Raw genomic sequence first — 27,334 nt, forward strand, 5'->3', positions numbered from 1 at the left:
CTTCATTTTCCTTCAGATCCCAAAATCATCAGTGCTCAGAATAGCCAATGAACAACTAATCAATATTCTTTTTCATCTCTTTTTATTCAATATTAAACTCAGACACCATTGATCTTTTGGGAATCAAAAACAAAACTCATATGCAAACTTTGCAGTGAAGATTTGACTATAAAGCCCTGTGAAATTCAGCTTTCTCTTTTCTCTTCTTCCTTTCCCCTTTTCCTTAATTTTTTGTCTGACCTCAGACTCATTTCCCCTCCTCTCAGGTCCTCTGTTCCATCCCAATGACCTCTCCCTTGCGGGTCACCCAATGCGTGGCAGCCCAAGTCTTGAAACAGCAAAAGGAATCTCTGGCTAAGAGTAGACACTCCCTCAGCCAGCTGGACTTTCAGCTGCCAGGGCAGCGGGCAAGAAGGCAAAAGGGTGGGAAGAGAGAGCTGAGGATGGTACCAGAGAGAGCAGGATTTGGGCAATCCAGGGTGACACCAGCTTGAACTGCTGTAGAATCACACTGGAAGTGACACAGCTCTTCCATGGCCTGGGGCTGCAACATTAATCCATAAAGGAAGTGGGAAAATGCTCTTATGGTGATAGTAGGCTCCATCCACACCAAAACTTTGTAAATCTTGCTGAAATATCTCTTTGTCCTTCTGTCTTAACACTGACAGTGGTTTCAATAACAGAAGGGGGGTGACATGAAACAATTCACTATAACTTGTAAAAAAAATTCCATAGATTGTTTGTTTGCTTGGGTTTTGGTTTGTTGTGGTATTTTGGTTTGGTTTGGGGTTTTTCACATGTATGTAAGGCTTACTTAAATGTGCCATAAAGCTTTTGTGAATTCATGAGGCCCTCCACAGGGATTTCTTTGGCTATACACAAGTTCAGAGACCAGAATGTGCCAACTTGAGCCAAGCACAAAAGAAGCACAGGATGAGTCTGAAAGGTGCTCTGTAACAATGGGCACTTTCAGCTGTTATCCAGAGTCTAAGAACTACATAACCTATTCTTCAGATTACTCTAATAATGCAACTGTTCTTATTTTCTATGGTGCAGCTCTCTTAAACCTCTATTATGCTATAGCTGCATGAGCATTGACACAGATATTTGCTAAAAAATTTCTGTTCCACCTAAAAAGCATAGGGTACACTATGTACTGAGCAATATATGGACATATACAGACTTCAGGAACAGAAGTGACATTAAATATATGACAATATGTAGGTATGGAAATACAGAAATACATGAATAGTTGCACAGCCCACACATCTCCACTAGATTCTGCAGAACAGCATCAAATAATGCACAGATACTGAGATGATAAACAGGTGCTGCACTCATTTGTCAGTCAGCAGAGCTGTGGGAGGAAGAATTAAAGGCAATTTTGAAACAGTAACAAGAAAGGGAAAGACAAATTCCCAATGGACACAGACTAGGTACTGCTCTGCTGACCCAAGCAGAAAATGGAACAAGCTGTAAATTACTAGAGAAAAAAGTTTTGTAAAAGGAAGCCATGCTATATAGGCATTAGTGCTCTTTCCACACCACATAGAGCTTAGAGCATGAATATACATCAGATTAAAATACTTCTGCAAAGTGTTAGAAAAAATCCTTTACATATGGTTATTTACACAAATATAGCCATGAATGAATAAAAAGACTGCACAACTACATGTATCATTAAGCAAGATACTCTATAGATTCTCCCATTAACACTCCCATATATGATACTTCTAAACATTTAAATTTTTTTTTCTCCATTCGCTTCTTTAAAACTCACAAAAAGTAATGAAATTCTCTTTTAAAACTGTGGAGACTGCTGCGTGCCTAAGCAAACCATTATTTCCTTGCTCATAATCATCTTTTCCTTGTCTGTTAAGAGTCACTGATGCATTAATTGCATATCAAAACCTGAAACAGTTCATGAGTCACTCTGAAGATAAAATAAATATTAATGAGTCAATTTCAATGAAATTCCCATCCTCTGCCTCTTAAAGCTAAAATACTATATTTATTACATGTCAGAGTTAAGTCTTGATACCTAATAAATGGTAAAACATGAAATATACTGACTAGATCACCACGTTTCAAGGGACCATTGCATTATAGTCTTATTTGACCAATCTAGCGATCAAAGAGAGAAAGGACTGGTCAATTAGAACAGAGAAATTAGGTGAAAGAGATGTCTAGGTCTGGTGCAGATGGAGTCAAAATTAAGTATGTGGGTTTTGAAGATGGGAAATGCTTCTATATCAGATGATTTTAATGTAGCCTCAGTAAACACATGGTTTTCTGACAAGCAGACAGCAACAAATATCATTACATAAGAAATTTTAGTATTCCTTACATTGCATGAAGGATGGGGAGAAGGAAGGCATGGAGTTTTCTGGAACATCAAAATAAAGCACTTTATTTTGGATCAATATGGAATTGTCATTAAGCAAAAACACTAAGTGGAGGGCTCTTCACCCATTTAATTTTTTACTGAAATTCAGTGAAATATACTATTTTGGACTCTAAAACCTTTCATTTTGAAAACATGAGTGTGCAGAGAGATTTTTAAGTCTGGGCCAATGACAATTTGCTGGTGAAAATCCAAGTCTAAAACTTTTCAAATTAAATTACCCAGGATGAAGTAGGAAACACAAGTCCTTCCCTTGAACCTTTAGTTGCTTGTTCTAGCTTGTTCCTGAAAATGGTAGGCCAAGAAGATCCCACAGAAATCAAAGGAACAACAGGGTATTTCCCTAAAAGGCATGTGCAGATCTGAAATAACTTGGGAATTAAAGAGATATCAGTGAACCACTTTTGAGTCAAAATGTTAATGAAAAACCCTTTTCCAAAAAAATGACAGCTTTTTTCAAGGAAGTTGAGCAGCAGGATATTATGGCTCATGAATCTGGCTGGTATAAAGCAGATATAGTGGGAGATTTGTAGAAATGGACCCTGCTATTCATGGATTACAGCAGGATGAAGAACCCATTTTATCAGACTCTGGGTCTTAGTAAGAAATGAAGAAACCTCTATTTATGATATTAGGCCAAGCTGTTTATTGTCAGAGGTCATGTCAGCTGCTGAGCAGAAGACACTGCTTTAATTTCAACTAATCACATTTTGAGGCAGTCCTAGAAGTGCTCCTGTACCTCAGCTGATGTCACAGCACAGTGACACCCAGACACCCTCTTTAGGGTGCACTATAAAATTAAAGGCATCTCCCCAAACCAAGCTATCCGATCCAGTACTTAATACAGAATATGCCACTGTCATTTAAGTCTGCATGTAAGAATACAGAGAAAAATTGTGGATTAAATATAATACAGGAAAAATTTGGATTTTGGTAGCTACCCTCATATATTAGCATATATACTAGCCTTTTTCCCTCCAGTAGTTAAATAGTGAGCACTTTCCATAGCAGTATCCTAAAATTCTTCTCTTCACACATTTACAGCTAACAGAGCTCTCACACAATTTTTTTTCTCTTAAGTGTAAGAAAGGACTTATTTCATGTTACAAATTAACTAGGCTGCTTCCTCTGAAACATACCAATTTCCAAAATTATGGAAATAACATATGCAAAGTCATAGGTTCTTTAAGGCAGGCCACTGGTATCTAAAATAAGGGATGTTTACATTTATCCTAATGTGCACATAAGATAACAATCAAACAATTTTCTTATATTCATGAAAAGTATCTTTTGTGCTTCCAGAAACTGCTTAGTCAAATAAAGCTGAACTCAGATGCAAATGTGTACCTCACCATAAAAATGGCCAAAAAATAACAGCTATCAGTGACAGCTTTCCTACTTTCATGCGCGCCCCAAGTGTGGATAAAAGCAGCGCCTTACCTGCTCAGATAACTCCGGCCCATTGATCCGAGCCTGTACCAGAGCGTCACGGACAAGGGAATGGAAGTTCAGCAGCACGTGCTCGATGCCGTGTGCTCCGCTCAGGGCTCCTGAGAGCTCCTCCAGGGCCTGGATGTACCCCTGCCAGTGAAGATCCAGTTCTGCCAGGCCAGCCAGGCAGCCCCGGAGGATGTTGAGGCAGTAGCCCAGGCAGGGCTTGCTCAGCGTCAGCCCCTGGCAGTGGGGGCAGTACTGCATTCTCAGCAAAGCTCTGCTGCAGTCTCTGGAGAAGTGCAGGTGATCTGTTGTATTGATCACTTCAACCCCCAAATTCAGAGCCTGCAAGAAAGTCCGGCTGGGTAGGAGTGACCTTCCCATTTGTCCTATGGCCTTTTTGGGAATGTTGCCGAAGGGCCTGATGTCTCTTCTCGCCGCTCGGAGGCACTCCGCATATTCCAGGGAAATGTCAGTCGGACCAGGGTTAATCACATGGTTGTAGACTACTGGAAACAGGGTGTCAAAAAATCTATTCACAAATTCCTCTGTGCTGACGTCTGTGCCAAGTAAGAAGAGCCCAACATCTGTGAAAAACTCCTGCACAGGCACAGCAGCCTCAGCAGCCATGGTTCTATACACATTGCAGAAAAATGTGCTTGTGTAATTCTCAGCCAGTCTGATGAGCATTTCAAAGGTTTCTGCAATAAATCAATCAATCACTCAATAATCATTATTTTTAAAGTTTAAAAAAAAGAAACTAGAGTAAGAACATAAAACAATTACATTATGACAACATACATACATCCCAAAATAATTTTTGCGTTAGAATTTTTGAGACAAACTTCTCACAAACTATGACAACTGTCTTTTCAATATAGGGAAGCAACTTACAAGTAATGTTAAAACACAATTAATAATCCATGTTTTCTTTGCAGGTTACATTAAACACAACCTAAAAAAAGTAACAGGAAATAAATGTAAACTGATTTAGTAAGCTACAAAATACAGCCAAGTCTTATTGTACATGTATCTGTCCATGTATATAAACACATAAGCTCTCTCATCTCACAATTCATTCTGCAAATTGCAATAAACAGTTGAATGCTCTCAGTAACTCCAAGTCATTCCTCTTACCATCCTAAATGGATGGGCAAAAGTAACATTAAACAATATAAACAACTTTTCAATTCAATTAAAACCTAACTTTTAAAGATCAGTTTTTATTTTGTATCTTCCAGAGAAAGCAGATGTTCCAAATACACATGAGAACATAATTTCAAACAGTGCTGTTTGGTCTGGCAATTGGTATGATCAAGAACTGCTTTCCTCAGGAACTGATGGATAATCCCTTGCTAAGCCTCAAGAAATGCATAATGAATAAAGCCTGATTGGACAAACTTGCATTTCACATTTTAGGTGGTAATCCTTAAATACTCTGAGTAGTGTCTAATAAAGCACTTTAAGTATACTGGAAAAATATCCTCTTCTAACTTGATCTATGATTTGCAGGTAAGAAAAAAACATCTGTTTTCAAAACAGAAAAAGAGTATTTATATTGAGGAATTCCCTAGATCTGCCTGAGAAGGTTGCACTTCAGGGAAGGCAATGAAGAAATATATGAATAAAAAATAAACTTACCTTAGAGTTGAGAATAGCAACACATAAAGACATATTACAAATATTAATCTATTTTATACACTGAATGGCTACAACTCAGTAACTTTTACTTCAAGTTTTACAAGTTTTCATGCATCTTTTTTCACTTTTATTTTTAAGTAAGACTAAAAATAAAGTATGGAAAAGCATGAAGTACATTTAATACTGTCTAAACAGTGATATTACATACAGAATCAAATAGTGTGAAACCATGTCAAGCAAATTCTGAAGCAATCTGAAGTCTGCTGGTCAGTCACTGACTGAAAGGCATAGTAGAAAAAACAGAATAGATGTAAAAAAGACAAGACTGGCTATCATATAATTTAAAAAATGCCTACACACAAGTGCCTTACATTATGATAAAAGTAGGTTCAGTTCAGGTTAGTGAAAGGATTCTTGCTGACTGCACAGAGTTTGAAATTGCATGCTTTGCTGAAAAGATCACACACAGGTTGTATTTAGTCTGTCTTTTCTCCAATATAAAAGGGAGACATGCTGCTAAATCACAATCATTCCTCTGCTATCTGTATTTCACACCACTCCTAAATTGTATTTGCTGTTCTCTTTTCTATTCTTCTAGCATTCACGCAAGTAAGAAAAAAGTGTTGACAGCTCACAGTAAAGTCAGAAAGTGCATCCCACTTGTGTGGTTTTTTGGTGGTTTTTTTTATTGCTATGTCACATACATATGTGAACTTCTCCTTAAGTGAATTTCATTATAATCATTCCTAGATGCCAAATATCATAATGTCAAAGAGATAATGTCAAAAATTAGAGAGATTCATTTGTTTCAAAAGTCATACTCCTCAAGTCAGTACCCTTCATGAAACTGTGTTCCCACCAATGGAGACCTATTCAACACAGAAAAGTTTCTTGATTTCATCCTGTGAGTTAACATGCAGAAGTGCCAGCTGAGTACCTCTTCAACTCCCAACACCTCCACCAGCCCCTCACCCCTGAGCTACAGGAGACCCATTTCCTTCTAGAGCAGACAATGAGGCACAACAAATCAGACAGGGCAAATTAAATTGATCATGATGCCCACTTTAAAGCACCTGAAGTAAGGACGAGATCTCCACCAGCTGTACAGGCAGTTTGGACACCCAGCTCCCATGGAGGCACAGGTACACGGGAAACTAAATTACAGCCCTAAATTATTAAATATCTAACTATAATACGTCTCATTTTTATTGGGGGAAATAAGGAATGCAAACAACAAGCAGTCATACTAAAGAAACTTTATTTAGTCACCTAATAGAGTTTGATAGCATTTCTAATGTTAGATGCCACTTTTTTTAATTTGCCTGTCCAAAAGGGCATGTGTGTTCTGCAGGTTTTGTGTCATATCTGTAGGCTCTTTATAAATATTTTATATTTAAAATGGTACTAGATGGCTGTGCTGAGACCACTGAACTCAATTCTAGCTATTTAGTTATCACAGACTTGACAACCCTTCATATAAAATCCTGGAGCAGCCCAGAAGAGCAAATACAAAAAAAATTAAGTAAAATTGATGCTTGGTTTAGATGGCTTAAAATAATAAAATGTGAAGAATATTAAAGTTTTTTTATTATTACTTTTCCTAGATGGAAACCATGAAGTCTGTGACCTAAATATCTGTTACAATCCATGGCTGCAGTATCCTATTACCAAGTGCACAAATATTAGTTGAAAGAATTAATCATGCTGCATGTGGACAATCAATAGATTTTACAATGTGGTCTAAACAATAACAAACCTTCAATATTGAACTATATGGCTGGTGCCTCAGCAAACCCCAGATAAATGAGTACAATCATCAACTATATAATTTAATGATTGTTTCTGCCTTTCTAAATAGAATGTGATGATACTGGCCACTTGTGTTTACAATTCTGCATCATGCTGTTTAATTGTCATTTCATGATTTCTTACAGAATTTTTAAATAGTTTTTATTTTCTACTTTATAACCATGGCTATTTCAGAGATTTGTTTTGCTCTCAGCAAATTTGCTGACAGACAGCAAATCACACTTATGTTTACTTTTAATATTGAATAGTTCCTGTGAATACCTTACAATGGCAATCTTTGTCATTTACAACACATTCTAAAACTTCAGTGACAAGTCAAGTATTGCAGTTTGCAGTATTGAACCAGTGACTGGTTCAATACTGCAAACTGTAGCAATGTGTTTATCTTTTAAATCTATGGGCTGAGACTAACATAATCAACAATAATTACTCAGCAACATAAAAGAAGTGATGAGTTTTCAATCAGTATAAATGTAATACATATAAAATACATTTTAAGTACAACTAAGATGAGCTAGATAAGCTCTTTCTAATGTTATCAAATGATTTTTTAATCTTCAGGGCCAGTGTCTCTTATCTCCATAATTTATGAGATCTTCATATTAACTGCTAGAGAGTATCCCATAGGTACTTTGTGCAGCCTTACTATTAACAATTTCTAGTGTTTCCTACAGATGACATGTCAATTTTGTTTTTCTTTGGTGGCAATTAAAACAATTGTTTGTACACTACTAAGTCAAATTTCAGGGTGGTCAATATTTTAACTAATTAATTTTTTTTAAAGAACAGTAGTATTTCTCTTCCCGATTTTACTAAGAACAAAACATGAGGCTAGGAAATTTGTAGATGAGAATTGTTGGGTTTTTTTATGTATAGCATTTTTTCAGCTGATACTTAATACCAGCATATATACATTATTTTTAGTGTGTTTAACAAAGTGATTACAAAGTGATGTAAAAATAACTATCAGGTCATTGCTTTAAAGGATTTGCTCTCTTCCTTTAGCCTTTCAGTTCCATAGAGTCATGGGTAGTTCTAAGTTACAAAGACGTTCCAAGGTATCAATTAGTCCAGTGGATAAGCGTGTTTAAAATAAAAATCATAAGTATACACATTTTGTTTACTATAACAAAGAGAACAAGTCCAGTTTTTTATTCCTGGACATTAATCATATTTAATGGAAATACTGCATAGAATGAAATAGAATTTGGATTAGATTTGAAACCAGCCCTGCAATTCTCATCTGTAGTAATTTTGGCAAAGTCTCTTTATACTATAGGTACCTTAGAAAATTAATTTCAAATACATTTCTATGGAACCATGATGTTGTAAAACAACTACATTTTCTTAAGTTTACCCTTTCTTTACACGGATGTTCTATAAATCTGCTAAATGAGAAAATGCATGATTCTAAATGCTGAGCACTGCCTTTTGAAGCACATAGGTATTTAATGCAGAGATAGTCTAATAAGTTAAAAATCCAGTATTAGTAGTTGTCCAACAAGTTGTGAAGTCTTATAATTTTGCAATAATTCGCCAGCCTAAATTACATATGATAAATTAATTCACATTTAGGGTAACATATAGCACTCAATAAATTATAACCAGATAGGTTAAAATCCATCCTTGATTTATGACATTTTATTTAGCAAGACTGCCTTTCACAGTCCAGAGGAGAGGCAAAATTGATGAGCCTGGACTATCTGAAGGGTCAGCCCATAATATACAGGAATCAATAAATAAATCCAAGTAAACCTGAAAAACCTGTTATAAATGTATTATTATTTGAAAAAATTCTATGGGAAACTCTTGCTAGCTGCCATTGATATTTGGTGATCTTGTAGGTTTTCCTTCCATTTATGGGTAGCACAAATAAACCAGAAGCATCATACTCCCACTTCTGAAGATTTATAGTACAATCTTCAGATTGCAGTACCTTGCCTGCATTGTCCTTCTAGAGTCACAATGAATGTCTCAAGTACAAGTTACAGCCAGGTTAGCAAAAGGCATTCAAGTTATGGAAAAAATAGTGGAGAAGAATTCATCCACACAGCATTGCATTCATTCTATGTTGTTTTAAAATACATCAAACAGAGAACTATGTATAGGTGGGAAATTCAGTGTAGCTATTCCTATTTACCAAGTGACAGATATAATGCAAAATCCCTGAATCATTTAGCATATCAGAAAAATGAGCTGGAAGAATCATGTCTTCCAGACATATAAATGAATTATAAAGAATGAACTAATTAGGGCATTACCTGTGAAGGTTATATGGGAGAGAGATCAATAGGCTAAGTGCCAGTCAGATAGATTTGGGACTCACTGAAACTGCTCCTCATTAACACATATTTCAGATTAATCCATTTCATAGGCTGCCAGCTCACCAATGAAGTCAGTAAGAAAACACGTATAACAGACCAAACCTGTAGCATAACCAACTTTGTGTTGCCAAAGGATAGCAATGCACCTCAGGCTTTTATAGCTCAAAGTACTTATAACAGATGTTAGTTTACCAGGTCTTGTTTGGTCTTGAATGTAATTTAGCTGTCTTCGAAAAAACCACAAATATTCAATAAACTTGAATTAGAATTGGTTGACCATTGCCCAAGTTATTCTGTGTTCAGTGGCATATTATTTATGTACTTAAGGAGTTTCCTACATATCATGTGATTTGGAGTTTGGTTTAGTCATGCTGTGTTGTATTTTTAGTTGGGGCTTGTTTTGGGGCTTTTTTTTTCAGCATCAGGACACAAGGAAGTTGGTGTAGGACAGCTTTAGTTGGAATATTAATAGGAATTAGCAATCATAATCATACACAATTCATGCTATAAGCATAATTTACACAAAAAGAACAGTTGAACTTTGAAATGAAATAGCAAATTGTGTCAAATCCATATGTAAGGTGTGTTTTTCTTCCCACCTCCCCCCCCCCCCCCCAAGAAAATTGTGAGGACTCATAAGAAACTCATCCCTAAGTTGACCAATACACAGAATGTAAAAAATATGTCCCAAAGCCAGGTAAGATGAATTTCACTTGTTTTCATGCTACAGCTTCTCACTAGTCTGAATTGCTAAGTGTACTTCTCAATTCCTGTTTTATAATCAACACCATATCATCACGCAGTGTTAATTTTTGCTGACTAAACCTGACACAAACTATTTTTCTATGTAGAATTTGCTTTCCAAATCAACAAATTTAGGTGTGTTTTCCTCTCCTTTTCCATTTTCTCAGCTATGCATTTGAGAAATGGTCCTACAATGGAAAAGGTCTCAAGTTCTGGTGATTTGACACGATGGTCCAAAACTTGTAATTTGCTTGGGGGTTTTGGTAGGTGTTTTTTGTTTGTTTGTTTTTGTTGGGGATTTTTGTTTGTTTGGTTTTTAGGGGGGTTTTGTTGGTTTGGTTTTTTGCTTTGGTTTTTGTTGTTGTTTTGTTTTTCAATAAAATGTTGGAATAAATTTATTTTTTATCCAGTTCTTCAGAATTACACTAATTTTTATGACTTAATACAAATCATCACAACTGATTCAGAAGATTATTTTCTAACTTTTCAGTGAAACTTGCTCTGCTGATTTTAAAATATCCAGCCTTTGAATTTGCTATTTAACATACTCCTAAGTCATAACTGGAATGTAAAGTATTTAAACTTACCTCAACAGATTACATTTTAATATTGAATATCTGCCATATGAATGAAAGAGTTAAAGAATAATGCAAGGTTATCATTTTATCTAGTTATAAGCAGTGATTCTACTTTTTTCTCAAAACTGTCCTGTCCTTTTCTTTTCAGTCTGGTGTTATCCTTTTAATAGTGATGACTATAGAACCATTCATCTTGCCATTTTGGAAGCAACATGAGTAGATTGTTTTCTGTGGTGCCAGGAGAAGAAATAACTAGCAATTAACAGAGCTCGGCCTCCTCCTGAATTCTGTTTATGTTGTCTCTGATTTTGTATTGCACTCCAGGCAATACTTTCCCAGAGGAAATATTTCTAAATTCTGAATAGATTGCTTACTGCCGTGGAACAAAATATACTGAGAGTTGCAAGCAGAGGACTCAAGGGAATCAGGGCTTTAAAACTGGTATCTTATTGTTTAAAAATATTTTGACGGAAACTGTTGTGCATGGTTTGCAAAAGGACATTAAATTGATACTGATTTAAGATAACCATTTTTACACATTTGCCATAATATATAAGGACAGTAAGTCATCTCAGATGTATGAAAATGGTATTATTCACAATTTATACGAGGATGATGCTGAGATAGGAGGGCCAGAAAATTAACAGATTAGAAAAATAAATTCATTTCACATAATTTTCAAACTATATATATGTGAGTTAAGAAGCACTTCTAAGGCATGATTCATCTTTCTGACTATTTTAGATTGAGATGAAGTGCTCACTGGCAGTGCTTATTCCTCTCCCTTTTACTACTGAAGCCCTAAGTTTTTTTGTAGTGAACTAGTATTAAGGGAAGTGTCCATAATTCAGTACTGTAATTTATACAAATAAAGAGCTGAGATGATCATGCTTCTATAAAGTGGTCTCAATGGTAGATAAAATACAAACTTCTTATGCAAGTAGGCAAATCTTTTTTCCCTCTTCACAACTGTAATCTGCTTTTCTTAGAATTAAATATATGGTTGGTTCCAGGGAGCTTCCAGAGCACTATGTCTATACATGCTACCTTTATGGGAATGAATTATTTGGGAATCACAGAGAAATTACAGAAATCACAGAGAAATTTCTTGAAAAGAAAGAACAACCTCAGGAAGATTTCCATAAAGCTACTATGATGACTGACATCAGATGAAGCTTTTGTCTTTCTGTTTAAAGGTTTAAAACCTGACTTTCTATTTATTTTTTCCGATCTTCCCAGTTTTATGGTGGCAATACTCACTAATCTTCAGTAAGCTGGGGTTTTTTTTAATACAAATTAAAGTGAAATGTTAATCAGGTTCTAGCACATGCAACAATACTGATCAACATTTCTTGCACATCAAACAAGTAAATATATTCATTTTGTACCACTGAATATTTAATCTCACAGTTTTTTTCTAAGTGTTGATTGAGATTTGGTGAATTCCTGCATCTGATAGTCTGAGGAATTCCACACCAAAACTTATCAGACCACTCAGTCAATGGAATTTAAGGAGATTGTTTACTTGACATATGACTACATGTAATCGTTTTCAAAGATCCTCTAGAGAGCTTGGTAAGGGATTAGACGCATTTATTATCTTTCAATTCACTTTTCTTAACTTCAAATTTACTGAGGAATAAAAAAAAGAATAAAAAAATCCTTAAGTATTCATTTCTTAAACAAACATCCATGTTTTTCACGGAAGATTCAGGAACAATGAATTCTATGACTGCATCTATACTGCACTGAAATTAGTTCCATGTTCCTCTGTAAATACTGGATATCAAGAAAAACTGCATGCTCCTCTATATAGCTTTGGTATATTGGTGATAAGTGACTTTCTCACTGTTTGTGATTAGTGATATGTGCAAAATTCTGCTTAATGCAGGTGATACAAAAAGCATTTTGGCCTATGCCATGTTTTTTAGTACCTATTGTGGCACATGCTATAAAAAAGGATGAAGTATGCACTTCCAAGTTTCAGACAGGTAAGTAAATGTAGTGTTTCTCACTTGACAAGACTCAAAGGAAGTGCATAACCAGGCAGCCAAATGTTCTCTTTCACAATTAGAAGCAGAAAATAGCATCTGTCAAAAATATAAAACTCCAGTTCTCTAAATGGTTAGGAAAGGACATACAGTTTATCTAACTTAAGTGAAATTCAGAAGATACTTGTACTCTAGGGAATTCCCAGGAAAGTGTAATTGCTTCTAAAATGACAAATGTATGGAATATTCTGTGCAGCTGCTTTTGATGATAACATCTTAAAATCAAATATTGATACGGATTGGAACAATTCACTCTTCTTTGATTCATCCTTCCTCGTCCAGGATGAATCCTGATTTTAATACAATTGATTTCTACACCAACTAATGACTTATTCTTTAGAAAGTAAGGATTAAATAATACATGTTAAATGATCCATAGTTGCTAGCAGCTTTGGCACTTAGAATGAAAGAACAGAAGAATTGTTTAGGTTCTACTGAGACCCCTTCTGTCTCTTGCAGGCGATGGATCTCCATGCCCTCCCACTGCTGAGGCAGCAGAACAAAGGATCCCCCCATCTGATTTTTCAGTCCAGCTCTCTGACCTCATGGCAACAGGGAAGAAATTAAACCCTGCATTTCTTCATTTAGTCTGGATTTCTTTCTATAGTCTACACATGTTTTCAAGAAGCAGACTACTCTGAAATTTTTTTACATTTTCTTCTTAAATACCAATACATTTATACATTGTTAGTAAGATTATTATCTTACCTATTATTTTCTGGTTTTGTTTCGCACTATGCTTTTTTGTGACTATTAATGTTTAGTCAGAGCTCACTCAATGGATCAGAGAAAAACCGATGTTAGATTTAAATGCATATCAATTTCTTACTGTGTAATTGTATAAATAGGGGTTGAGTATGGGCTGAATATCATTAAATTATTCTCTTAAAATTTATATCTTAATGCTCTTTAGACTTCACCATGTTCCTTTCAAATACACAAAATATAGTTTTCCTTTTTTAATGATGCTACTTTGTTTCATTTCAGAAAGATTATGAGTATAATCACTGCATTACCCACTTTCACAGTGTAGCTTTACTTGCTTTCACCCTGACACTGTTTGCAGATGCTCTTCTAAGCCCTGTCCTGCAAGCACTGTTGACTCAGACATTCTCAAGGCATGTAATGCTTTCCAAGAAGGAGCTGGAGATATTAGCTGATGGAAATATGTATCTCTTCCAAACTACACGCCCACAGCACCTTCTACCCCATCATGTGACAAGGGGTATGCATTTCCAGCATATTTAAAAGTGGATCATTACCTCCCCACTCCCTTTACTATGTAACGTATCCTAGATTCCACAGGACTGGAAGATCTATCACTAAAGAATGAAACCATGTAGAAACAGGGCTAGAAGGCACTTGAGATGTGTTCTAATCCATCCATTAAACCCAGAGCACTTGATTCAACTTGATTTATGACCTTATATTTTAACATCTTCATCTAAACTATCCTTAAAATATGCACATTAACAGAGAAGCCACAACCTTCAAGAAAATCATTACAGTGCTCCACCATACTTTCATGTGCTTTTACCAATGAGAACAAATATATATCATTTTCTTCTTCCTCCTCTTTGTTATTTCTGATTAGATCATCTGCAAATGACAGTAGACATCTCTAAAGACCAAACAGCTCTCCAAAGCAGATTTGTCCACATCTCAGCTACCAGTAGAGAGGATGATGGCATGATTCATCTGATCTAGTTTAGATGTCCACATGGAAATAAGATGAATCATATTGCTTTTCTCCTCTATTTATACAGAGAAATAGGGTGATTGGATCAGAGAAACTGGGAGATGAATCTCACTCCTGAAAACTTATAAAAACTTTTAAAACTTTAAAAACTTCTAAAAACCTCTCCCCTCTCCTTTTTATTAAAAGGATCAATCTTCTTTCAGTCATAAGGGGGGCACATTCCACCCTTATTCCAATTCTAAATACTACCAAAAGGAAGTCTAAATTGCCCAAATTATGTGTTTAAGTGGACAAGCTGGATATTTACGAGTTCCAAATTCAGATCTGCCTGACTAGCTGCTATAAAAATGTTTTGCTAAACTACTTCAGAATTGCATGGTTTCTCTAAGTCATGTTTACTGTGGTAAACACTAAGCTTTATACATCATTTCAACAGAACTGCTGAGCCAGTCCTTCAGTCTTATTCCTGCCTCAGTGCAGAATCCACGTATGTCCCCATTTTGACTTCTAGTTCTATTTTCCAGTCTATGAAAGAGTTCTTGCTGCCTTCCCTCGCTGAGAGCACACTGATTATTTCACCATTCAACACATGGATGAAAATGGTGCCTGTACCTGCCTAAGAACCACATCCGAAGTGCCTTCTTCTAGTCTGACTGTGAACACTTGCTAACCAATCAAATTAACATTTACAAAATCTTTAGCATCTGTTTAGTGGTAATTTAATCAAGATCATTCCCGAATTACTTACGTGAATGCCACATTGAAGATCATAAAGAGACTTAGGGAAGCCAGTTGACTTAACACCTATGCTTTTCACATACCTGCATTTTGGATCCATTTCCCCACATGGAAATTAAATTAGTTTAACCCAACTTGTTACCAGTAAATACAGTTTCATCGTTGTTGTTTGGTATGTTCTTGTTTTTAGCTTCTAACTAATTCAGCTTTTTATTCCCAATAATTGAAATTAGGCTAAGAAGTATAAAATGCTCTAGTTTCCTCCTTTCCTGTTTAATAAAAAATAAAACATTCACCCTTTTCAGTCTTTTGCCACATCTAGAAATCCAAAGACAAGCACTAGGGCACTTCAGAGTGTGTATACTGACAAAAGAAACCAATAAATGAAAACCACATGGAAAAGAATTTTGAAGTGAACATGCTTACATCTTACAAATGCTGCTCCATAGCTGTACACAGGGGTCCTTTACCTGATAATTGACTGATCAACATGGGTGGCAGATGGGCTTGAACACAACTAACTGTGTCTAGAGGATCCTGATAGGACATGTGGGAACATTTTGCCCTTTCCCTCTTTTTTTAATGGCTCTGCATGAGAATCAGATTTACGCCCCCGGAGTATCATATATTGTGATATCATCTATTAAAACACATTTTACCTCTGTAATACAAAGTAAAAGGTTCATTATAGACCTTTCAATTTTATATTGTCTAGTTCATATGTATTTTTGAATGCATGCATGTCAATACTGATGAAAGCAGTTGATATTTTTACTAAATAATGACAATGCCAAACTCAAAATCCTCAAGACAGCAGAGAAAGATCACATCTGTTTATCACACCTGCCACATAAGTATACAGGGTAGTGATTCATCTCAGCTACCACTTCAGCTAAATACCGTATTCTCTTTTTCTCAACAGTAGAAACTTATGGGATGTTTAAGATATGATTCATCTGACACATTTCAGATGTTCATGGGAAAATGAATCACGCAAAAATATTTATGTGGGCATGAATCATGCCAAAAAAGTGCCTCTCTCCATTTTATATTGAGGGAGCTGATGGTGACAAGCTCATCAATCCACTCTATTATATCAATCATCATTAGTTTTCCTATTTCATATGTACATCTTGGTTATCTCAGTTATAAATTTACTTATAACTTCCATACTGTTGTCTTGGAAAAGCTGTATCTGAATTCCTGCTGTAAAAATTAGATCAAACTGTGTTTGCTCCAGAGGTTTACTTGTCCAGAGATTATTTTCTTGCAAGCAGATAAAATATTTTATATTATGTATTTATCTAACTTCCACTGTATGAATGCAATCTATATAATAGAATAAATTTCTGGTGAAAGCAATGAACTCTTAAAAAAATATACAACCTGTACAGATGATGAAAAATATTCCTCTGCAAGTTGGACATCATGTTCCACTTCTTTTTGATGTCACTTCGTTTAATGTTGACCTAGTAGTCACATGAAATAAATGTGTATGCATCTTCTGTTATTTATATATATTTACCACTAGACATATGATTAATAGCTTACTCCCAGATTTGTTTCAGATCACTCCTACTAGTTCTTTCAAAGAATGCCTGTGTGGTTCTATAGACAGGCTTATCTGAAAAAACAGCATAGCTGAAACTCTGTAAGCTTCAGAACTCTCCACACTCTTTCAACATTGCTCCTTAAAGCTTCCCACTCCCTTTATAATTCTGACACCCCATGGCATATAGCAAAGTACCTTGGATTTATTTTGGTGGGTGCAGTGCACCCTTCTTATTATTGCAGACTAAAAAAATGCATTAAAAAAATATCATGTAAAATCAAGTGTGCACACACAGCCAAGCAGTACATGAAAAAGACATTCCATCCTGCACTAGAAAGAAGTCCTAAGTGGTGTGGACATGAGCCACACTGTATTATTTGACCTGAAGTCTGATATTTCTTGAGACCTTGCAGTTAGCAATGCTGATGCAGCAAATGTTCAGTTCTCGGCAATCTTCCTCCTGTAATGTTGAGGGCAGTGCTGTAGTGTTTTCTTCCTCTTGTGTACCTTTCATTTAACTTCTGAATATTTTATATAGCTTCAGAACTCCTCACAGGGCTCCCTTACCCTGTACTAATAGAGATCAAACAAAAAAAAAAAAAGGAGAGAAAAGCAATACAAATCATGTACTGTCTATAGAAGACTGGAAGTAGTAACCCTATTCTCCACTCAATTTCCCAAATGCCTTTTAATTCCCTGCCAAATCCAGTTTGACAAGAAGATCAAATATTAAACTATTTTCTGAACTGGCCACTTTCTTAGCAGTGACAAAACCACAGCTCTTTTCCACACTGGAGTCTATGAAGCATGGGATGAGAGAAGGAAAACCAAGAGCACCAATCTGCTGTGACCATCCAAAGAGAGAAAATTTTCATTTCAGTTCCAACGGCATGTTTCTTCTAAAAGAAAGCCATGGAAATTAGTCCTACTTTAATCCTGAGGGATGAGTGATAATCCCAGCTCTTGAACACAGACTGTTACTCTGAACACAGGATAGACAGAAGACGTAAAACCTTTCTCCATAACCATGAAAATCATCTGTCTTTAAAGCAATAAAAAACTCACTTTTCAAATCCCATGCATGCAGGAATGATTATATTTCCAAATTAGCAAATAATATACTGTGAAAACAAGAGGAAAGCGAACAGCAGGGAACTTCTCAGTCTCTTGAGACTCTTATAAGTGCCCCACTATTCTCTTCTGTGACCGCAGGTTCATATGGGTAGTTTGTGAATATTTAATATTACAGGAATGTTCTGAGAAGTAATTTCCTTCTCTTTATTAGTGGGTCTTAGACAACAGAGACACAGGATCATCCTGTTCCTTCTTGAGACTCTTATGTACTTCTCTCAGTGGTTGAAGAAGACTCCTCAAACCAATATGACTGCTGATGGAGGTACTCTCCTTGGAGATGACAAATGGCCCTCAGAAACTGATCATTTGACTCAGAGCAAACAGCAAGGAAGGCATCCTTTTCTAGCTGGCAGATAATGCAAATCAATATACCTTAATATATCTTAATGCTACCATAAAATAAAGATGCAACTAGTCACATAATAGGAGGTTCAAAAACAGAGCAAATGTACAAGGAACAGCACTTCAGAACTGTGCTTCTGAAGCTTCAATGAGCATTACCTATGTGAAGCTGAGTATCAGAACATTTTCTTAAATAACTATTTCTTCGAATAACTATTTCTCTAAGAATTCCTATCATGAGGATTTAATATTTTTTTTTCACCTGAAATTTTGCTGCATGGTTTTGTTCCAGGTACATAAATTAACTGGTTTTCTGCACATGAGCCATAATCATGGGTCATTTAGGAAGCATGAAAAAAAAGAAGTAGCATTGTAAAAGTCATTGTGGATCAACTGCAAATATGGGGCTTAGGAAACTTGTATCTATATGAGAAAAGATGACACCCATACATATTTTTTGTGGAAAAACACACCATACCATAAACCATTCCACTGAGCAGACACAGGTCTGTGAGCACTCATATTACAGTCATATGTCTTTATAGATGGCACACACAAAAAAGGACTCAGAGGAGTAATGAAAAAAAAGACAAAAAAAAACTATATAAAAAAACTTTTTTTCTATTTCAAGTAGAATGCTCCCTGCTTACTGGACTTTACTTGTTTTAGCTTCTCTAAGCCCACAATAAATAATAACACAACTCTAAAATTGCAAAGTTCTGGATTTACTGTGTCTTTTATCTGTTGATACAGTTTATGCATTATTTATAACTTGCTGTTACAATCTCACCAAATCAATAGTTTTCAATAATAAATAAGTAAACAAATATGTACTACTGTATGGCTTAGTTTATATGGGCAGGTAAGACAACAATGCAGCTGTATTCTTTCTTAACAGTGTACTGGGATGGGGGAAAAATAAAGTGAATAATATTTTATATGGAAAATATTGTAATTTGTAGTATCGAAATAATGAGACAATTACTGAAAAAGCATCATTTTTTCAAAGTTTAAAGCAGGATTCATTTCATCTAACTTTAGCCATACAGAAGTCAAACACTTCACCCACCCCATCTATTTAGATATTCAGGCACCTCCTCATATTTTATCCCTGAGGCAAATCTAAGGTTACTGATTAATTAAAAAGATGTTTTAACTGTGCAAGCCATAGTTTCCATTCATACAATTCACTCTGAATATGGCAACCATACACCTTAGGAAGGGATGAGTTAAACTCTGGAATTCCTTTCCTTTATTAACTAGCCTGAGCCTAAATGAGGCAATTGAATAGACACTCTTTTATCTACTTTATATTGACTAAAATTAGAGAAGATTAATCCCACTCTTACAGTCTGCAAATTCAATCAGATTCAGTTCTAGGTGAATTTAGTACTGAGTTTACCCAGCTCACAGGTCTTCAATTGCCACAAATATAACTTCTATTAATGAATACTCTGGGTGAGGGGAGAGGAAATAAAAAAGGGAATGATATTTTACAGAATTCTTTACTGCTTGTTAACTTTTAGGTGTTAAATATCTTTATATCTACCAGTAATATATTTGCTTTTAATGTCAATAAATGCATGTTGCTTAATATACACATCTGTTACCATCCATTTAAGAATTTAGCAACACATATTTTTCATTCCTACAGGAAGAATGCATCACACTGCTATTTCAATATACTTTTTCCTAAAGAAAAATCTAACATATTGACATTATTTTTTTATTTATGCCATAGAAATAGATATACTCCCATAGAATATTTCCCATAGAAAAGCAATACTGCAGTGAAAAGTCAGTACTTTGCTGATTTTAAGGTACTTTTACTAGCAAATTAGTATTTCCACTGAAGTCCCATTTAAAACTACTTTCTGAACTAAATTTTTATTTCCAAAAATCCACCTAAAATAAAGTATTCTAAATACCTGGATCTCCATACACATTAAGATTCCAGATTTTTTTTTCTGATTCTGGCTGCTAGACCAGCTAATTTCCTGAATTTCGGATAAAATCCACGTATGCAGCAATTCCCTGTTCCAGAAAATGAAGTTAATTTTCTTAAGAAGCTCTAAGATCAAAACATCTAGGAGAGCAAGATGTGAAAGTAGGAATCCAGTCATTATTAAGTAATAACATTTCAATTTTTTAAGAATGCTCGTATACAAAGTTAAGCCAGCTCTACAGAAAGATTTCTAAGCAGCATCCAAGCATCCTGGAGGTGAATAAAAACCTTTTTGAACACTAATGTTCTCTGGTCTTTCTAACTTAGCTAGAATCTGAAGTCTGAGCTTTATCAACACTTGGGCAAGCAGAGACTTTTCTCTTCAGTGGAAGATGGAGAAAATAGCTGACCCTATTCTTCAGAGAATATCCTTTTCTGAGACACACATCTATCTCACCTTAGGAAGATTATTTATTATTTAAAAGCTAGTCCTAAAAGTATTCTGAAAGTTACTTTTGAGCATCAGTTGAAAACAACACACAACATAATATATTGTTAATGTGTAAGTGGCACAAGTCTGTGGCATCCATCTGTGTCCCCAAGTGGCTTCCAGTACAGCATAGGACAGAAAAAATAGCCTAGCTCCACTAATGCTCCACAGATAATAGTTTTCAGACCAGAAGAGAAATTACCCAGTAACAGTTTCTATGTTCCTCTGAGAAAAACAATGCTGTGTGGGATCACCTATTCTTCTTTTATCACATTAATCAGTTGCTGATGTTCAATATCAAAGGCCAGATGGGAGACTGAGCTTAGAATCTCACACTGGTCATAGTGATAAGAAGTCATTGTTTATTAATGTTACTGGCCCTTGATCTTTTTTGCTGTGCTGTACTACATCTGATCCTTGTACTACATCTGGTCCTTGATAATTGCACAACATGAATGAATTTCCTGTGAAACACACAGGAAATTCATTCATGTTGCGCAATTATGGAACTCAGTGATTACTTTTTCCCAGGAAGGAAAAATCTGAGCTAGTCAGAGAGATCCTGGATCAAATGCTGACAAAAAAAAACATACATAGCATTTTCAATAATGTGTTAAGTACACTTATCTGAAGGAAATCAATTATTTGGCTTAATAGTAAGAACAGTTTTGTTCTATTATTTAGAAAGCAGGAAAGAAATCTACTTTGGAGAAGAGAGTGTGTAAAATTTTCAAAGCTGCTTGAGTTGCAGCTTACATTTTCATGCTAAATGCATTAAAAATTGTGAAATGAACATATCTAATTCCTTCAGGTAGAAAGCAAATGCAGCTGATTTTTTTTACACTCTGTACAGTGTTATAGTTTAGTATACAAAATATGACTATCAGTTCCTTGGAAGCCTCCAAGAAAAGCCAGGGCTGTTACAGTACTTTTTACAGTATTTTAGTGCTGAGATCAATCTAACACACCCAGAGATTTTGGCACGGGGACCTCTAAATTTTGCATGACATCACGACAGTTAAGTTAAAAACTGAAACATTAGAAATTTAAGTGTTCCTACATATTTATGGAAGTACACTTTTTGAGCACCTTTGGGAATTTAGAAACTGCAGCACCTGTAGAGTTAGGTACCAGCTAAATGGAATGTTTTCAGATTACAGTTCTGAAGGCAGACAGTGAAGTTTTCTCCAGCTTCTGGTATTTGCTATCAAAGATAAGTTTCTCAGTGAGTCATCTAAGAATATTACTTTTCAATAGAGTTTGACTTCTTGGAATCATATGAAAGACAGCTGTTAGCTGGACACACAAAGCCTGTTCACTCACTTGTATCAAGAATGTCTGTCAGTTTAGAGGTTGATACAGAATATTATGCTTCATCAGTCTCTCACACATCACACTGCAATTTGTGTGTCAAATCTTAATGTGGGAGCCCATTGAGGTTGGTGCTTAACTACCATGTTTGGTGTTTAATTGCTTCTTTAGACTTAGTTTCTTGATCTAATGTTTTAAAGATGATTTGCAGACTTAGAAGATTTGCTTTCACTGAGTGTCAAGTGCTAAAATCTGAACAAAAATTCTAGTTTTCTTACTGTGCGATAATAAATAATACAGTGTACAAATCACTTGTCAGTCATAGTTACAGCAATAGTGAGCAATTAAATACCAGTTTGAAATGGTGTATTTGAGTGAACAGGTTAGACTGCTTATGCTATTTCAAGCTATCCAATCTAAGACCAGATCTGCTAGATTCTTGGATAGGTGCTAACAGCATAGTATTTTGTAAAAAAACTTGACCAGTTTCTACATCTTGCAAAAATGGCTCCATTTTCAAGGAAAGGTCTACTTTTGAGCTGTGTGTGTTTTAGTAACAGAAAGACTGGCAGACTCCATATAAAACTAATGGGGAATATCATCATACATGCTCATATGATAGGGTATTGTACAGAACCTTTCATAATACTGCAATATAGTTAAGCTATAGTGGGAAGCTGTGTTCTGAGATGAGAGATTGAAATTTATGTTATTTAGGACTGGGAGCTGAAGATAGAGAAATAGAAGTACAGTAGTTCATATTTCACACAATAATGTAGGGTATTTTCCATCACTGAATAGTACTGAGAATTGCGAAGACTTAAATTCCAGCATCCCCAAAATTTTGAGATTCTGAGAAGATTCGGGGAAGTCCTGTAATTCTGTCTGTTAGAAGACAGCTCTTAGACTAGCAAGTACAAGCATTAACCCTGAACTGCAGTGTCCATTAAATCATCCCATTCTATTATTTTGCAATGTTAGGATAATATACTTGTATAGAAGGAGGCTATGAGGATTGTTTATTATTTGATGAGCATGTTTTATACATCAAGAGAGATAAATACTCTATCTACACTTATGACTAAATGAAGACAGGAAATTTGTCTGAAACATCATTAATATTGCATCTTTGTTTACATATTCCAAAAATATATAAAAGTATATGACTTGTTATATGTGACTATCCTGTTTTCTATTACTGATTGCTTGTTCTATTACCTTCTATAACAATGAGGAAAGAAAGGTGGGGGCCATTGCACCACTGACTAACCAGAAAGACTGAATAGATCAACATAATTCTTACACACATCTAAGAAACACTGCCTGAAAAATAAAATCAGAGACAATTATGATCTCTAACAAACAAAATATCTTTTGGGAAAGTAATATAGCCAAATGCTACTATTCATCAATCTCTCTGGATGGACTGATAATAATTTTTTACACAAAACAGAAAGCAAGAAGACACAGACCTTACAAAAGACGACAGATGGAAGCACACACTGAGAAAAGTGAAGGCACAACATGTGAAACAACTAGCAAGAAACATGCAAGGTAAACAAAGAAAAAGATCAGTAGGAACATTAACTGCAAGGAGAAGATAAAGGAAAGCTGGTCCATTACCCAACAGGAAAAAAACCTATCAAATCATGGCACTAAGAAAACTTCAATGTTTACTGCATTTACTGCTTCAGTCTTCACTAATAGAGTTAGATGAAATCAGGCAGATAATGTAAATAACACAAACAACAATGCATTTAAGACAGAAGAAAGGAAGCAGGTTAAGGAACACACCCATTAGATAGCTGGCTTTAAATAATTCAGAAACTATGAAATTCAGGGAGTACAGAGAATTTGCTGAAGCAATTTCAGAGGCACTTCACAACCTTGTGGATGATGAATGGGATTCTGGAAGACTGTGGAAAAAAAAACAAACAAGCCACCTATCTATCCTTGAGAAATGTTAAGTAAAAAAAGCTGGAAAACTATATGTATCACTCAGACTAGTACCTATTTCAGCAGAAGGGATGATGAGTAAGAGTGAAACAATTTTTTAAGCCAATTTCTATGGGGGAGAAAGGGGCAAAACAAGATTTTGCTTGTTTAACAGAAAAAAAGCAAGCTTTAGTGAAGCTTCTGATACATAATGTTCTGTAAGTTCTCACAAGATGACTTAAAATAGTCTAAATTAAGTTACTCTTAATTAGCAAAACCAGTTGGCCAGATATATTCAGAGAGATGAAAATGGTTCCCTGTTAAGCAATATACTGAGAGAGATGAAAATAGTTCCCTGATAAACAAGAATATACAGATTTGAGATTCCTGGGAATCTACTGTTGGCTGAATCATTATTTTCCTTAGAAAGCAATTTTGGCATCATTTTAATAAACGTGAAGTTATGAAACACAAAGACATTGCCAAGCTGAAGCTAACAGTAAGCATTTTTGCTCACAGAATTAAAATTCAAAATGACCAGAACATATTGGATACATGTTCTGCAAAAACAGAATTAATTTCCCCAAAGAGAAGTGAAAAATACTTCACTCAGGCAGAAGTAGTCCATGGCACAAATCCAGACTCTAGAATAACTGCCTGCAAGAAATAAAACATCTGGGGGCTTTCGTGCATATGAAGTTGAACAGGAGTCTTCTATGCCATGTAGGAAAGGAAGAGACTGGACAACTAGTTCGTTAAAAAAAAGAAAAAGAGAACACACCCCGTAAACATGCAAATAATCTCTCTGCTTAGCTTCCTTCTTTGCTGCCCAGAGCAAATGAAAGTAATTTTGTCAGATGAAAAGTAATTTAGAATCTGGGCATATATGATTATTTTGAATAAATATTTTACTATAAGTATCTATTGAATGATGAGAAACTTCTGTGGTTCTTGAGTTTCGCTACCAAGACAGATTTTTTTTTTTTTTTTACATACTTGGAAAGAAAATAAATTACTAATTTAATAGAAAAGGAAAATATAATAGATGAAAATTTCTACTTCATTTAATGTAATATTGTTATTTTACTCTCTTTCATTCCTCTCAAAGAAACAGCTGTAAAGTAGAATTATTACAACATCTGAACATATTGCTGTATGCACACTCCTTGGAAAAACAGCTTATAACACTTACACACTGAACTGATATACCACCACTCTGATGGGCATATGAAGTCTTATGATGCCATTGTATATATGCTGGTTATATAAAATCTTTCATTTATATATTATAAATACTGTCCTTGTGTGAAATTTGTAATGTAGTTTTCTTAATGAGACAACATAAAAGCTTGCAGTTCTTTTCCTCAGAATAACTTCCCTTTATCTCGTTAACAGATGGATCTAACATTCCTTGGGCATTGAGAGGGCAGGTGGGTCTAGAAAGTGTTGCTCTGTTTGGCTTTCTAGATTATTTTGAATTTAAATCTTTCTGTATTTCTCTCTTCCATCTCAACCCATCATTCTCTCTTTTAAATAAAAGTGGTGCTTTCTTTGTTTTTCTCTTGGGGATCATGAACCAGGGCTTAATTCACAAAAACATTGCTTCATACAACAGAGATGGGTAAGCACCGTGTATCCTACCACTCTGCTACTGAAGTGGGTGGCAGCCTGAGGACTGCAGGCTCAGGTTAGAAATTATGAGAAGATCAGGTATAAAATTCATTTGGTTGATTTGGCATCTCTTTAGCATCTATATTATTCTACATTATTTACATTACATATTGTTATTGTGTATAAACACTTTAGATATCATTAAGCACATGTTCTGGTATCTTTACGATCTGTATGAACTAAATATTTTTAAGTATCCAGCAACTACATGGACGAGACAAAAAATGTGTGACCATTCTTAGCAAATTTCACAACACCATAAAAAATCAGAGTCACTTTTTTATCTCATCTTTTCATCAAAGTTTACCAGTTATGGTACAGTTAATCTAAGGAAAGACAGACATCTTCAGCGGAGGTGTGTATTTCAGATACAAATTCTAGATTTTGGTTTTACAGAGGCACCCAATACCATTCCAGTAGAGTGAATCTGGCTCATTTTTTCCATTGACTATAAAAGGAGTGGGAATACTTCTATTATAAACATAAAAGATAAATTAAGAAACTTTAGATTCAGATCCTGAACACGATTTTTTATATTGCCTACTGTAATGCAAATGTTCTTGTTCACACTAGGACACCTGCACTTTAGTGCCTCCAGATGCTGGAAGCCTTATAAAATACTTAGTGATGAAATGTGCTACTGTACACAAAGCCTAAAACCTTTCCTGAAGTTTCTTTAACTAAAACATGTCTCATTTTCTAGGGGCTATTATGTGCACAATAAAATTATTTTAGAGGAATTACAAGTTGAATATAATAAATGAATATAACCCAACATACTGATTCATTTAAATCTGGGTAAAATATGTAGAAGCTTAAAAAACAGTTTATGACAATAAAAAAAAAATTCATTCCAAATGTTACACTACAGTAGGTTATATGTTTCTGCCAGATGTTTCTCTTTACACAAATTTTATTGTACCACAAAGGGCAATTTGTTTTAATATTTTTTGAGAATAATATTTATTTTGGAAAGCAGTACTTCTCTAGCTCCGCATTCTAATGAGAACAATTTCCTTTGATTCATTGGTGTTACCATTCCTATGTTTACTCAGTCAAAACACTAATTAACTGCACACATGCTGCAAGAGTGAGAAAGCAAGAAAATGCTGATTAGGGTCCCAAACCTGAAAAGTCTTGATTAATACCATTAACTTAGGGGATTTCTTTGCATGAACTCATTGCATTATTAGGAGCTTTACAGATGCAAAATTACTAAATAATTTGGTCCACTGGGTAGCTAATTTTTTAAATAAAAAATGTAAGCATCTCCATTGTTTAGGTTGTGTCATCATTAGCTGGTTGTCTTTCCAGGCTATACTACCATTTCAGCCCTTTTTCTTCAACAGGTATTCAATATGTATTTGTGTCTTACATCTGCTACATATTACTTAGCTAGTGCTTCAGATTTAGAATCTGAATTCTGGCATTGACAAAATTCCAATACACATATACAAGTGCTCTCGTATTTTCACCTATATCTCACTCTTTCAAGCTGCTACCGAAAATATAATCTAAATTATGTACTGAAA

At 35.2% G+C, this 27,334-nt stretch overlaps 1 protein-coding gene across 2 annotated transcripts in view; it reads right to left on the reverse strand.

Moving 5' to 3' along the window:
* Window positions 1-27,334, reverse strand: part of GPC5 (glypican 5) — a 585,152-nt gene that overhangs the window by 496,424 nt on the left and 61,394 nt on the right. For both annotated transcript variants that reach the window (XM_064408451.1, XM_064408450.1), the window contains exon 3: window positions 3,845-4,539. In XM_064408451.1, coding sequence (XP_064264521.1) covers window positions 3,845-4,539 — 695 coding nt within the window. The remainder of the gene's footprint in view (window positions 1-3,844; window positions 4,540-27,334) is intronic.

Source organism: Passer domesticus, chromosome 2, assembly GCF_036417665.1.
Source record: "Passer domesticus isolate bPasDom1 chromosome 2, bPasDom1.hap1, whole genome shotgun sequence".
In the NCBI taxonomy this organism is placed as follows: domain Eukaryota; kingdom Metazoa; phylum Chordata; class Aves; order Passeriformes; family Passeridae; genus Passer; species Passer domesticus.